At 34.0% G+C, this 14664-nt stretch overlaps 2 protein-coding genes across 3 annotated transcripts; both read right to left on the bottom strand.

Annotated features, from left to right (window-relative positions):
* Positions 1-1308: 1308 nt before the first annotated feature.
* LOC107936880 (histidine-containing phosphotransfer protein 5) lies at positions 1309-2808 on the bottom strand. Of its 2 annotated transcripts, none has more exons than XM_016869656.2 (6): positions 2654-2808; positions 2112-2242; positions 1958-2029; positions 1793-1864; positions 1652-1724; positions 1309-1555 (listed from the first exon to the last, which is right to left on the bottom strand). In XM_016869656.2, the coding sequence occupies exons 1-6, from the start codon at positions 2714-2716 to the stop codon at positions 1505-1507; spliced, it is 462 nt and encodes a 153-aa protein (XP_016725145.1). In that variant the 5' UTR covers positions 2717-2808; the 3' UTR covers positions 1309-1504. The 2 variants fall into 2 exon arrangements, with proteins under 2 accessions (XP_016725145.1, XP_040964047.1); XM_041108113.1 differs by lacking the exon at positions 2654-2808 and adding an exon at positions 2330-2482.
* A 1965-nt stretch (positions 2809-4773) lies between these two features.
* On the bottom strand, positions 4774-12266 carry LOC107936882 (autophagy-related protein 18g). Its single transcript, XM_016869659.2, has 9 exons — positions 11615-12266; positions 9855-10319; positions 9012-9449; positions 8151-8396; positions 7202-8038; positions 6967-7124; positions 6020-6153; positions 5343-5921; positions 4774-5211 (listed from the first exon to the last, which is right to left on the bottom strand). The coding sequence occupies exons 1-9, from the start codon at positions 11786-11788 to the stop codon at positions 5207-5209; spliced, it is 3036 nt and encodes a 1011-aa protein (XP_016725148.1). The 5' UTR covers positions 11789-12266; the 3' UTR covers positions 4774-5206.
* Between the last annotated feature and the right edge of the window lie 2398 nt (positions 12267-14664).

Genomic DNA, 14664 nt, shown 5'->3' with positions numbered 1-14664 from the left:
CCAAAACTTTTATCTTATTCTTTAGTTTTTTTTTTAGTGGCTTCTTAGACAAGATGCATAGCACAACGGTGACGGCGTATTTTCTAACACCGATGAAGGAAACTGCAAATGTTTGTTTTACTTTTCTTTATTGTTGTTTAATGTTTTGGTTAAGGGATAAAGGGTTTGTTCAAGCCTACATGGAAGGCAGAGGGATAGGTTCGGGAGACAAGTCAGCAGGTAGGGTCGGTTGACGGTGGTTGATCCAGGGACTCAGGGATCACGTGACTAATGAGAGTGGACTGGACACAGGGTGGCAATGTCCAGCTAGGATAGTAACGTCGTCAATAAGTGAAGCGGTACCATTGAAACCTATCATAACTATATATATGACATGTATATAAAATTGTGAATTAATTTTTATCGAAATATCGGATTGAAATAAAGAGTTAAATTGGTTGACTCATAAATTAGTTGAATTATTAGTGATCTGATTAATTTAAATACCGATCTAATTCCGAAAATGGTAGCACTAAGGATTGAGGAAGCATGTTTTGAAGAAAAAAACAGACCTCCCACAGACAAGAGCAGAGCCCAAAATTCATGTTTCTTTGTCTGCTTAATGCACCAAAAAGACGTAGGACATTGATCTTAATTGTGCGTTCCACTTTCCATTAATGGAGGAGTTATATATAATAAACGTGTAAACAAGAAAAAGGATGTTTGCATTTGGACAGCATGCAGATGCAGGCAAAGGGCTATGCCTTAGCCACTGTTTGCAGCAGTTGCAGTCTTCCCTCATTAACTCCCAGTGTCGTTTCTCTCAACCCAGGCCCGGCTATTCACTTTTCACTACGTCGCTATCCCATTTTGGTTTGGATAAAAAAACATAATTATTTGACTCAATTTTAATTAAAAAACAATCTTTTTATTAAATAAAATACCAAATTATTATATTAAACAAAAATTGTTTTAGGTCAAATGATGATTATGTCATGTATGAGAAAAAACACCAGTATCCCTTGACCTTGATCTTCCAGCTGAATGTAATAAATGTTCCAATAACAGATTCAGACCACACAACATTTATTTTTGTCTTTGATTTTCAAAAAACATGTTTGATGATGTCCCTCTCAGCTTTTCTTTTCTTTTTCCATAGGCAAAAATCGTAGGAAACCTTTGCTTAAAGCAAAAGTAATAGTTTTTGATGTATCCATCTATAGATAGATAAGTCAAATGCTACTGTGAAAACAACTCTGATGTTGTTTAGTTTTTGATGCATCAGTCTATCGATAGATAAGTCAAATGTTAGTGTGTGAACAACTCTGCTGTTTTAACCAGAGGTTTAATCAGTTTTATCGATACGAACTGACCCGATTTCAAATCGAATTTAACACGAAAAAGTTTGATGAAATTCTCAGACATTGAACAACTTATGCAGGAAAATGCTAGAAATGTTTTTATTCACAACTCTATGCAATGTTTCTCCCTTTTATTCTATCAAGAAGACGATACGAAATGTGATTTAATGCACTCTTGGAATCGATCCACCAGCTGCAACTATTTGTTTCTCCAGCTGAAACACCAAAACATCAGGGAACGGTTCCGCATGCTCATTTCCCCGGCAAAATATCACTAGGCATACATACAAGCAACGGGAAGCAACACTTACCCGGAATAAGGTTTGAAGCTTGTTCTTCAGTAGGGAGTATTCATGAGAGAGCTGTTGCAGACATCTCAAACACCTGTTCCATTCATCATCAAGCAATTAGGTGCATAAAAAAGCATTGCATACAGGTAAAGCAAGACTCACCCTTCGCGGTTTTGACCGTCGCTGAAACTCCGAAAGGCGATACATGCATTTTTAACCCTCATTGCACCTATGCTATTACCATAGAGACAAAACACTTGATTTTCAAAGGCATCCATACAATATGATCAAATTAGGTCCTTGAAAATGCTTTTGAGATTGAATTACCTGGAACTGCTACCCTTTAGTTGATGGATACATTCATCTATTTGCTTGAAATCAACACCTTGTTTTTGTTCACTTTAAAAGAAAAAAATGGAACAGGAATCAAAAAAGCGAAGAAAGAAACAAGACAAATGATGAAGACAAAAGCAGAACTTACAGTGCTATGGCCATATTGTTAATAAGTTTCTCACAATCTTCAAAGAAAAGTGAGGCAACCTCCATGACAAAATGTGGGCTGTTTTCATCTTCCAGTTTTCGGAGCTGAGTGAATTGATCATCCACAATTCCCTGTTCATAACCATTAACAGCCCATCATCAAAACACAGGCAAATAATGGGACAAAAATAAGATTTGGTATGGTATCCAACCCGAAACCTGGTGTTCACAAGCACAGGGTACGAAGGCAAACGAGTAAACTAACGAACACATGTCAATACCATGCCACATAAATACTCGATTCCCCCCGCTAAGAGTACACACCTCAAAAACACTCAACACCAATAAAAATCCAACTTTTCCTTAAGTGGAAGGATTTTTGCGAATCTGTAAGACCCCACAAGATTTGGTTTTTATAACAAATACACTTCCTTAAAAACAAACGATTTCCCATAAATATTTCATTGGAAAAAATCAAATCTTTTAGAGTAAAATCTAATGAAGGAAGCACAAATAAAACGTAAAGGAAACATGCATTTTTACCTCACGATGGAGTGATGAAGAGTAGTCAATGAACTTTCTTTGCAACTGATTGACAAAATCCATGGTCGCCTCTTGTTTTTGTTTCTTGAAAAAGGAAAAGCAGTTAAAAACAGATACTTGAAAAACTTTTTTTGGAGGAGATTAAGGAAAGTAATTATTTAACTTATCAATTATAACTAATTTATTATTTTTTACTTTCACCTTTAACTCTACATTAATTATTTAAATTTTGAATATTAATTATATTTTTATTTAAAATTGAAAAATGAAATGACACTTAAAAATGTATTATATATTTGATTTATGTAGAAAAATATTTTTAATTAATTAAATTATAACTTTTAACATTAATTTAAACTTAAAAGATTAAAGTTTAAATACAATTTTCAAAGACTGTAAAGTATTATATAATAAATTTAAATATTTAAACTAAATATAAAAAATTCAATATTTTTAAAATAATTTAATTATTTTTAAGGTGGAATAGTTTTTTTAAAATTAAATAATATCATCTTAAAAAATTGTTTTAAATCAAGTTGTTATTTATAAGAGTATTTTTATTGTATCTAAAATATAAATCTTTGTTAATAGATTTTTAAATTTAAATTTCTCAAAACATGCTATCATCGAAATAAATTTTTCAAAAACAAACGTGGTCTAACCCGAGACATGAAGAGCACTGTCTCGATAATGTTAAAACCTGAAAATTAGTTTAAATTCAAATCCAAATTTCCAAATTGATTTAGTATCTTCGCATAACTCGATGAATTAGATAAATACACTTTATAAATATATGATTGTACATGAAATGGATGATCATTTTAAAATAAATGATATTGTTTGCTGGAAACGATATGATTAAAGAAGTAAACTAACCTGAGTTGCATCACATATTCGAATTCGGTGACCGAATATGGCGTGAGATGTTACGATTTGAACAAAATATAATTCAATATTGGATGTGGTTCCATTTTATCACCTATATAGTGTTTACAAATACCACTGTATGAAAACACAAAACTCAAATAAAAAATTATCTATTTGTTACAACCTCATGCATAACCATTTCAATACTTCTCTCAGTTATAAAAAATTATAGACAGATAATCGCGTTCGTTCCGACTCTTGGAACCTTCTCCGCACCCTTTCTCAACCCTGCAACCGCTGGTTGGTCGGTTACGGGACGAGAACGAAATGACGGCATTCAGACAAGTATTGGGATGACTTTGGTGGATATTGCATACTCTGGAAGCTGGTTCACATGGGAATGAGGCAGATTGTCGAATAATAATATCCGAGAAAGGCTTGATAGTGGGCTTGCTAATGCTGAATAGAAGGATGAGTTTCCTAATTATTCTTTGCAACACCTTCCGCACAGTTTTTTCTGATTACTGCCATTGATATTGTTAGATACAACCCACATGCCTTATATAGGGCGCTCTTGGAGGTTCCGTTTCAAAACTGGTTGGGTTCTTGTGAAAGTGTTGTAAAAGATAGTTGGGCTAATTCAGCTAGTAACGTGGTTGCCAAATTGAAACAAACGGATGTTGATTTGGGTAACTAGAGTAAGGGCATTAGAGCTTGTAGGTCTCATCGTACTACAATGCTTAAGCAGCGGTTAGCTAAGTTGAATGAAGATGACCCTAATTCCTATCTGTCAAAGAAATTAATTCAGATCGAATATGATTTTCTTTTTCACCTTTTTTTTTGTTCAGCGTGAAAAAAATATATGTACGAATATATTTATAAAATTTAGGTGGAAAGCAAATAAACAAGATTAATGGTGAGTTTAGATAGGCAGTACATTTACTTGCGGTTAATGTAAAAACAGCAATGACGATGAGATTAGATATTGTAGCGATACTGTAGCTTGAAACAAAAAATAAACTAAACATACCGCACCCAATCGCCCATCCAAATCCACCCTAAAACTTTGAAAATCGAAACTACTTTTCTAAATTTTTTCGTGTTTAAATTCTTTTAAAAAATTTTATATAAAAACATAAAAAGATAAATATATATATATATTATTGTTGAAATTTTAATCATTTCTCTACTAATGTATAAAAAATATATAAACAAAAAACAAAAGCATCTCCAGAGAATGACAGAGTGAAGAATTTATGGATACCTTACAGTCATTTCATTTGCTTTTTCTTCTTTTTTTTTTCTTTTTCATCACCAGACAAACAATATTGTTAATACAGATTGAGACCAACAACTTCACACAGTTTTCTGTACATACAAACAAATCCAATATCATCAACACAAAGGAACTTCAACCCAAATCTAAGTACCAGAATGAGTTTTACCCCCTTCTCCTAAGCTCAATACTCTCATCCATTTTTACGTATTGCCAGCTGAATAACATGTACAAAAGAGAGGAAGGGAACGATGAAGCGTCGTTCTTGCTACACTTTAAGCATACAACACAACCACCATTGCCCTCCCCCACCCTTTATTTACAGGGTGCAATGCATTTTGAATCCAAAAACATACCTTTGCTAAGCTTTCCACAGTGGTCAAACCAATACCGTGACTGATGAATCCGGTTCAACCTGTTAAAAGAATCCCAACCGTGAAAGGACAAGTCAATTTAATTTTAGACAAAGGTGGATAAACAACATTATTAACGAGGAAAGCAAATGGTGTTTGAGGAAATGCTGCCCCATTACTTGCAGTTTTCTACCTTCTTCAGAGAACAGAAATATGCCACCTAGCATTTCATCATTTTCCCCATCTTCTTCCAGTTTTTCCTTTCCACAGTGGTTGCTGCTGATGCTGTCGACATCATCATTTGCATGTACAGACAACTTGCCACTTCCATTCTGCTGTATGATTTCATAGTGCCCTTCCCGGAAGTGCACAAAATCAACCGCAATCTGTTGTGCAGAAAATGATGATTCATCTGCCAGAATGTTTTTAGGTGCATCATAGTGGTCTACATGCAACATTGAGGCAGCACCGATCCCTACAGCATTGAAAGAAGGTATTCCTTCAGCCTTACTTCTTGATGGAGGCAACTCCCTCTCCAGAGAGGAAAAATCACTTCTCTCAGAGTGACCGGTATCATTATATATATTCTCTGAGTGCTGAAATGGAGAAGATTTGACAGTCAAAGACTCCTGATTCAACACCAATGGCTCAATGAAGCCATTCCCCATTTTTCCATGGCAAGTTTCATTCAGACCCTGGTAGATGGGTGGATAAGGCTTTTCGCTGTTAATCTGATCGAAATCAAGTATATTATCCAGTCTCCTTGATGAACCTGACAAGAATTGCAATCATCAAATGAATGCAATTTTAGAGGCAAGGACATTTCAATAGCAAAACCAAAATTTCTCTCGAGCAATCACATAGGCTTACCTCCTTCAGAACTTTCAGTGGAGCTAAGTGACGCTGGTTTTGAATGACAAATAATAATCTCTTGCGAGGCTTTATATTCACCTTGATGAAGATCAGGAGACAAGGACAGAGGATATTTCCCAACGGAAAAACACCTATATGGAACAACCAAGATAGCTACTTTATAGATTTTAAACACAAACCATAGTCAACAAACATGCACATGAACACACATTTGCGTTGCATGGACTTGCTGCATCTAAAGCTTGTGGGAAGCATTGAATTCCCAGAAGTATGGAACGTCAATCCTTAAAAATGAAGGAAAATTTAACCAGAAATCCTTTTTTTGGCAATCAAATACATATTTATGTCCAAAACTTTGTACAAGAAAATATTCCATGATATTAGTACATCCTATATTCATCTAACAAACTACCCTTCTTCAACCAAAGCCAAACACTCTTTCCCTCCTGAGTATCGTATGCGAGCACATTATAACTGAGGGTGAAAGAGGTCATATTATCTTGCATCTTCTGTATACTGGAGGAAATAGTAAAAATCAAGACCAAACAATAATTACAGAACTCTGCTGTACGTTTAAAGACCTCAGGCACACATGGAAACACTAACTTAATTTTGTGGCAAAATGCTAAAAGACAATCTTATTATATCCTTGGTTATACTTTGAGGCTACACTATAAACAACATCAGCATTAATACGGACAATAGATGTTAGATGTAAACACATTCTTAGTGCAAACTAAGTATGAGAAACTTCCAGATAAATTCAGCAACATCAGCCCATTTCAGTGAGATTTTCCTTGAATCATCGGCCAGAATAAAACATTTCACTAGATTGGAATCAATAATAACCAGAAACTTCAGGCAAGGATGGATATCAATATTAAATTCAGAGTTCAAAATATGGCTAGAGCAGCCAAAAAGAATATGCATGAAAGGGAACTCACCTGTCATTCCAGCTTGATTTGATTCGATGGAAGCGATCAAAAAAAGGTAATAATTCCTTGCTTTTGATTTCAACTTCATGAACTGGGACCTCCTCAATTTCAAACTCACCACCATTATGACTATTGTCTCTTGAAGAATCCATCATATAGAAAGAAATCTGTAATAATGAAAAAACTAAATCAACCAAGTTATTGCACCTATTATGAGTAATAGAAAATTAAGAACATGAACTACCTTAGACTTTTGCCATGTTGGTAACCTCCAGGAGTTTACTTGCACCTCTGCATTAGAGAGGTACCAGTGGAAGCTCTCATGGGGCTTTGTGGGAAGAGGTGTTGAAGTCTTCTCTCCACGGGCATTATCATTAATTTCCAGAGAATTAATGCTGTATTCCTCACAAACTGATTTACTTTGAACAACTTCAGCTAAATCTTGTCTCTCAAGGGTAGCCTTAGAAATACTTTCCTCTCTTTCTGGCCAATCTGACCTCCTACATACATCCCACCACTGAACAGGTTCAACCTTCACCCTCAAGTCATCCTCTTGTACGTGTGTATATGAAGCTGTCTGGAATCTTAAATTACTTGCTCCTGAATCTGCCCCAATTGAAGGGAGAAGCTCATGTTGAACTACATGACCTGATGGAGTATAAACTAAGAGATGTTCCAAGGAATTAGTTCTTGAAACAACATGCTGAGGAGCGAGCGATATAGAATTATGAAAAGCAGCAGCAACAGCACCAGATGGCACAAAAACCTTTCCTGTCGCAGAATTCGCAGCATTGCTTACTGTATTAAGCCATCCAAAACTACTATATTTTATCCTGCTGACAACAGAAAGGGCAACAGGTAGTGGGGGTGGGAAAGATTGCTGATTAGTGACACAAGATGAGGTAGACCACCATGGTAGGGATATAACTGGAAAAAGGGAGGGTTCTTCACCCTGAGAACTAAGCGTTTGAAATCCTGTATCACCTCCAAATGGGGACAAGACAAAAATATGGCAAGTTCCCTTGGATGAAACAATCGCAACCCACTGACTATAGTGACTAAAGCAAATATCTTGAATCATCTGTTAAATTATAACATAAAAAAGGAACAAAAACAAAAATATATATTAAAATGCAATCTGCAAGGGGAAGGTAGAAAAGTAAGATATATCTTGAAACTAAAATTATACTAACAGCTGATGTCATTCCCCGATGTAGCTTGTAAAGATGCACATGAGAAGAGCTCCAGTCAGAACTTTGCACACCAGATCCAGAGCGCACATACGATGGCATGATCCTGAAGATGTTTATATTATTTCCGTATACTGATGCAGTAACCAGAAGGGTCCCACTAGGGTCAAAACTTAGTGCAGAGATTGGGCTTGTATGAGCTTTAAATTGAGATATAACATCTCGAGAAACAAAATCCTTTATGACAACCTACAAAATCAACCATTTGAATCATAAGAAGTGTCAGTAATTGGATGTTCTAAATCTCATCTATCATGTAAAATATACTCTCTTAATAGAAAATAAATAAGACGGCACAGTCACTAATGCATCCTCCCAAAGCTATTTATGATATAACTGCATTCATTTTGTTCTTCCCATTTAGCCTTGCAACTTCCATAGACAAGGAAACATGAGGCCCAATTTGTTCCATTTGGAGATAAAATTGGAAAAACAAAAACGATCATCTCATTCTCTTTGCGGACTCCATACCTTTAATAAATTAAATTAAATTCTATTTTTCAGAGATAATAATATTCTTTATGATTGAAATGATATTATGTATCCTGCTAGACTTCTTATAAGTAGAAGCATAGCAAGACATCCTAGAGGAATCCAACTGGAATATTTAAATTAGTTTTCGAGTCATCAGGCAGTAACCTCAATGCATTATTTTGCTGCAAACATGAACTATTCAGAAATGCCATCCAAAAATAACAGGTTTAACCTCAAATTTTAAAGCATGCGTACTTTCATCCTGAAATATAGAGAAAAGAAAGATCTTATTAAAATAGAATGTAATCTACGTAAAAGCATAAGACTAACCATTCCTGCATTGTCCATATCAGTTCCTGCAAGTCTTCCAACTTTCCAAACTGAATTCTGTGACACGGGGGAATGTGAGCCATCAGGAAGTAGCTCTTGACAACACTTGGATAAAGTCCTGTATCCCATATCTCCCAGGTTGATTAGCCCAGTTGCCAAATGCTTACTAGATTCCATTGCATAACGAGCAACCAAACTACTGCCACCAGGGGATGTTGATGGACTGACACCAGGAGAAGGGGTAAGGTTTTGTGGGCTTAACCGTCCAGTGTTAGACAACAGTGGATTATTGGAAGCATATGCTAACCACCTTGGACCCACAGCCATTGGACCCAAGCCGACATTAACCCCAACAGCCCCTTGTCCTGCCAACTGGGGAACAGGATAGGTGAGGACACTAAACTTATTCTCGAGAGTGAGGGCATCAAAACAATATATCTGCAACCATACAAGAAGAGTTGATTATGATATCTGCAGCACCAGAAATAAACTAGAAAAAGAGGAGTGCATAATCTTCATAAAATTGCTTTGCCTTTGATTGGTATATATATCTCAGCTTACTGCCTTTGGACTGACCGATCACTTGCAGCACTAGTTAAAGCAATACAAGAAACTAAGACAACCTACAGACTGAGATCACTAATAACCATGACTACAACAAAACTTAGAACAAAAGGAGATACAGGTTATAAGGAAAAAACTATGCTGCTGATAAATTTTTATCATAGAATAAAGCAGCAACAATGCCGAGTAATTTAATCTGCACTTCAAAACCCAAAACATGCAAAATGAATTTTCAAACTCTCTTAAATTAATATACCATTTATATCAGCCAGCACTTACCTGTGTTGCAAGACCTACCGCTACAATCCGGGAACTGCATCTAATCATGCAAACCGATGAACGAAATCTCAGCACATGCACATAAGAGTGAGACTGGAGAGAGTAAAATCGAACTGTTGTAGGTGAGTTGACAGTGTTTCCTGACTGTGGCTCCATACGGCAATCTTGGGCCACCCCAACTGAATGGCCAGTGTTCTGAGCCAATCTTGAACTATTGGTGTCATAACCAGCAACGACCAATAGCATAGGATGCGATGACTTGAATCCTTCTTGTCCATCTGAACTCAGGGGGCAAGGCTGCATCTGTAAGAAGGAAACTGGACCATCACGCTTTGAAACTAGTTCACTATAGTTAGAGGCATCCTCCACATCAAGGACTTGAAATCCATTCTGGTAACCAAGTAAGAGGACACGCTTGAAGTGAGACGGACCAAGTTCCAACCTGTCAAAGCCAGCCCATGTTACCTGTTCATGGAACAAATAATGGAAACACACCTAAGCAAACGTTGATTTCAAAATAGGAAGAAAGGAGAAGCATTCTGAGACAGCCCAAAAAAATCCAACAGAATTATGAAATTTAATTCGAATGTGCCAAATTCACACCAAGGCAGGGAGAGCAGATAAAAAAATCATTGTGTAAAAATTTGTTTGTTGATAATTTAAAGCTAAGCCTCACCATTCCATGAGAAACCACATTCCAAGTCTAGTGCAGCTTAAAAAGAGATTCTTAACAAATATTAATGCTTCACAGAGCACAACAGTCAAGATATGAGACATTATGAAAGACACATTCATGCACACACTAGTTCTACTATATCAATTCTCCACTGTAAAAAATCATAACAATCTAAATAAATTTAATTCACAAGATAGTGCATCGGTGACTTAACTCTTTAAGATTTTCCAAACAAACACCCCATGAAAATTGTGCAGACAAAAAGCAGCATGAAATAATCAATGCTTTAAAGGATATCAAAGATAAATAATCAATGCTTTAAAGGATATCAAAGATATAAGGTTTGAGTTAACATAGTTAGAGCAGGTTAGCTAGACTCCATATCCAAATTGTTTAATATTAGCAGAGCCAAAACTAGTTTTGTTAAGGTGTGCGTTTAGGAACTGTGCCTGCATAGGTGTTGTTAGACAAGGAGCTTTTGATGAGGCAAGCACACTTTTCTAAGGAGGCAGACACCAGAAATATATATATTTGAAGTTCTCTTTAATTTTTTTCATTTTTTTCATTAATTGCATCTTTAGTAGTTTTTTTAAAGGACAAATTCAAGCTCTCTACTTCTAATGTTTGAATATTCAACAATCTATGGACCATAAAAAGATCGTGCATATTGGCCAACAAAAGAAAAGGAAAATTGTGCATGTTTTATAAGATGGGCCGCTCTTTAGAGTTTATAATCAAAATTATATATCTTAAGTGTGTGCATATATGCATACACGTACACAAATACACATACTGCGCCTTACTTAAGTAAGCGACTTCTTGGGCAATATAATAGCTGAAGCACGTAAAGCTCATAGTGCGCCCTAGAAGTAGACAACACTGAGCCAAATGGTTCTCGACAAGTAATACCGAGTAGTGAGAGCAATTAAGCTTTAAATCACCATTAACTCTATGCAAACACTAGACTACTCTACTAAGTAAGCTAAAAGCTTTCAAGTACCAAGCAAGCTAAGAGTTCAAAAGCTAAAAAGAAAGAAACCAGAAAAACAAATGTAAACGATTGAGCCTAAAATGGAAAGTAAACCTGATCTTTATGATCTTCAGAAGAAGTAGAAATGGAAGCAGCGACGGAAGCACCAGCGGAACGAACCGTGGATGCGACGTTACTAGCATTCGAGGAAACAGTCTTCAAACAAGACGATATTATCCTCAAAGAATTCGGCAACAAGCCATTGTTCCTTCCTTTCCCTTTCCTCATCCTCCAACTATAAAAACACTCCTACTCGTACTACTACTCTCGAGCAAAACCGCCACCGACTCTTCTCCTTCTTCTCCTCCTCCTTTGTCACTGTCACCACCAGCATCACAACGGCCTAACTCCGCCTTCACCACCGTGACCACCGGCGAGTAGCATCTCCGATCGCCGACGATCGGATTTAACATCCGATTCTCCTGATCGCCACTCGAAAATCCTCACAACAAACAAACAAACAAACAAACAAAAATAACTTTTTCTTTTTTGCAACTTAGCCTGAGATTACTTTAAGGCTTGCTTAATGTTTGACTTCAAAGGAAATATTATCAGCTGTATCCTCTTTATACTTATCCAAAATCCAAATTTACTCTTCTACATAAGGTATTTTTATTTATTTATTTATTTTCAAATTTTGTCTCTCAGAAGTTTCTCTTTTTCTTTCGCTTTCTCTCTCATATCAATCTACCTGTGTTTTGGGATGTAAGCAAAAGAAAAGGGAGCATTACCCTCTATTTTTAATTTATTTTTGAAAGAATTTTTATTTACAAAAAATTAAATAATTTATTAAAAACTATAAAACTCGAAATAAATTTTCTTTAAGATAATAAATTAAATGTTTAAAAATCATAGCGTATTGGCGTACTAGAAATAAATTTACTATATGTGAAATTTTATTAATTTTATATAAAAATATTTCTTTTGTATAATTTTAATTCAAATAAAAATTATTTTCGGAAGGTAAGTCATAATTTGATTTTTTTTTTCATATAAAAATATCTTTACAAAAATAAAAATATTATCATAATAATATAATTTTATAATTTTTTTTACTCTTAATAAAAATATTTAATATAATATAAGCTGAAAAGTTAAAAAAACAAAAATATTAATAATACATCCATTTATAAATATCTTTGTTTATATTTTTAATGTTATAGAATAGATTTGGATAGGCGATTGAGTGCGATACGGTACATTTAACTTATTTTTTATCTTATATTATAGTATTATCGTTACTGCTATTTTTACACTAACTATAGATAATTTTGGTTTGGGAGGGAGATGTGGACCGAGCAGTGTGGCTTGGACTTTGGGTCACAACACGCGAAAGCCTGAAAAACATGTTTACAATTTTTCTTAAAAAATAAAAAAATATATATATTACTAACAGTGTGACCTTTGTTTCGTGCCGTGTGATATCAGTTGTCAGGCTGTTACTAATTTTTCTGTTGATTCATTAGTGAATCTTGTCTTCGCATTGGGCTTCTTGCAGTAGATTGGCATGGGCTGGCCAACTTAAGACTTCTTTGGTTTGGATTGGACATGAATTTTATTAGTGACTATCCTAAATATTTAGGGTTTGTTTAATTACCAGTAAAATATTTTTCGTAAAATAATTTTTGAAAAATGTTTTATTTTTCTGTAAAATAATTTACTAAAAAATATTTTCTAGTGTTTGATTAAATCTGTAAAAAATATTTTCTGCTGCTTGGCAGATTTTTTGAAAATATTTTTCGGAAAAATTGTTTTTACATATATTAATATATATTAATAAATTTTTATATTTTAAATTATTTTTACATATATTGCAATGATTTATTTATAATAATACTCAATTATTAAGCTACAATATTAATCGTTATAAATTGAAAAAACTAATATCAAATAAATTATTTGTAATTGTGTTAAAAAAACAAGTATTGAATAATTAAAAAAAAGTTACTGGAAAATCGATAAACAGAAGCAGTTTTCTACCGGAAATGAAGGAAGGAATGAAGGAGGCGATACAGAGGAGAGCACGGGAAATGTCTTACAGAAATTGAAAGGGTAAGACATTTTCCCTAAAATGTAACCCATTTTCCCTTGCTTTGGAGTTCATTTTCCAAATGGAAAATGTTTTCCGCCAATCAAGCACTAGAAAAGTTGGAAATAATTTTCCGGAAAATCAATTCCGTCAATCAAACAGACCCTTAGTGTTTTTTTTTAAATTAGTAAATTATGAGGTTTTAATGTATTATATTTTATCAAAATAGGGTTTAATTAGGGTTTTAATTAGGGTTAAATTGATAACATGATTAACATAATGGCATAGTGTTTTTTTTTTAATTTAGAATTCGGATTAAAAAATTTCACTTATCATTTAATGGTAACAACTAATACTTTTATCAAATTGGACTCACTAATGATATTATAAAAGAAACCAAAATATTATATCAAATAAAACTAGAGGGGTATTAACTAGGAGGAGTTCGAGCATGCTTTAATGTATTTTTCTTTTAGTTTACTTGGTGGAGAGAGGTTATAGGTAGAAGTATTGTATAAAAAAAAGTTTAATGATAAATCTCGCCACTAACGTTTACATGTTTTGTCAAAATAGCCATAATTGTATTTTTTTTTAGCTTTTTTTAGCCATCAATCTTTGTTTTTTTTTTCAAATTGCTTTTTTTAATCGATTTGATGAAAATACGGTTAAAAAAGTTAACGGGATGATGTGAAATTTCATACGTGGAATATTTTTAATGATGTGTAATTTATTACTTAAGTAACCGAATGAGATAATTACATGTGAAAAAATAATAAAATAAATAAATCATACATGAAATTAAAAAAATAGCTTTTAATTTAAAGAAAATAAACTTAATTGTCTAAAAAAAAGTTTCGAAATGAACATATGTTTACTTACTGAGAGGTTTTTAAAAGATGATTAATAAATCAAATAAAAAATACCGAATATGTGCATTCATTTTAAAACCTTTTGTTAGATAACTAGTTTATTTTCTTTTAATTAAGAGTTATTTTTTTACATGTAATTATTTTATTGGGTTATCTAAGTAATAAATTTTATCTGATTAAAATATTCCATGTATGAAATTTCATAT

Source organism: Gossypium hirsutum, chromosome D12, assembly GCF_007990345.1.
Source record: "Gossypium hirsutum isolate 1008001.06 chromosome D12, Gossypium_hirsutum_v2.1, whole genome shotgun sequence".
In the NCBI taxonomy this organism is placed as follows: domain Eukaryota; kingdom Viridiplantae; phylum Streptophyta; class Magnoliopsida; order Malvales; family Malvaceae; genus Gossypium; species Gossypium hirsutum.
This window is presented reverse-complemented; position numbering and strand designations above follow the sequence as displayed.

Coding starts and splice junctions, on each gene's coding strand:
- LOC107936880 (XM_041108113.1), bottom strand. CDS start 2,401: ATGTGGCATGGTATTGACATGTGTTCGTTAGTTTACTCGTTTGCCTTC. Junction 1,725..1,792: donor GACGGTCAAAACCGCGAAGG/GTGAGTCTTGCT, acceptor TGAATGGAACAG/GTGTTTGAGATGTCTGCAAC. Junction 1,556..1,651: donor AGCTTCAAACCTTATTCCGG/GTAAGTGTTGCT, acceptor TTGGTGTTTCAG/CTGGAGAAACAAATAGTTGC.
- LOC107936882 (XM_016869659.2), bottom strand. CDS start 11,788: ATGAGGAAAGGGAAAGGAAGGAACAATGGCTTGTTGCCGAATTCTTTG. Junction 6,154..6,966: donor AAATCAAGCTGGAATGACAG/GTGAGTTCCCTT, acceptor TGTTCCATATAG/GTGTTTTTCCGTTGGGAAAT. Junction 5,922..6,019: donor CACTGAAAGTTCTGAAGGAG/GTAAGCCTATGT, acceptor AATTCTTGTCAG/GTTCATCAAGGAGACTGGAT.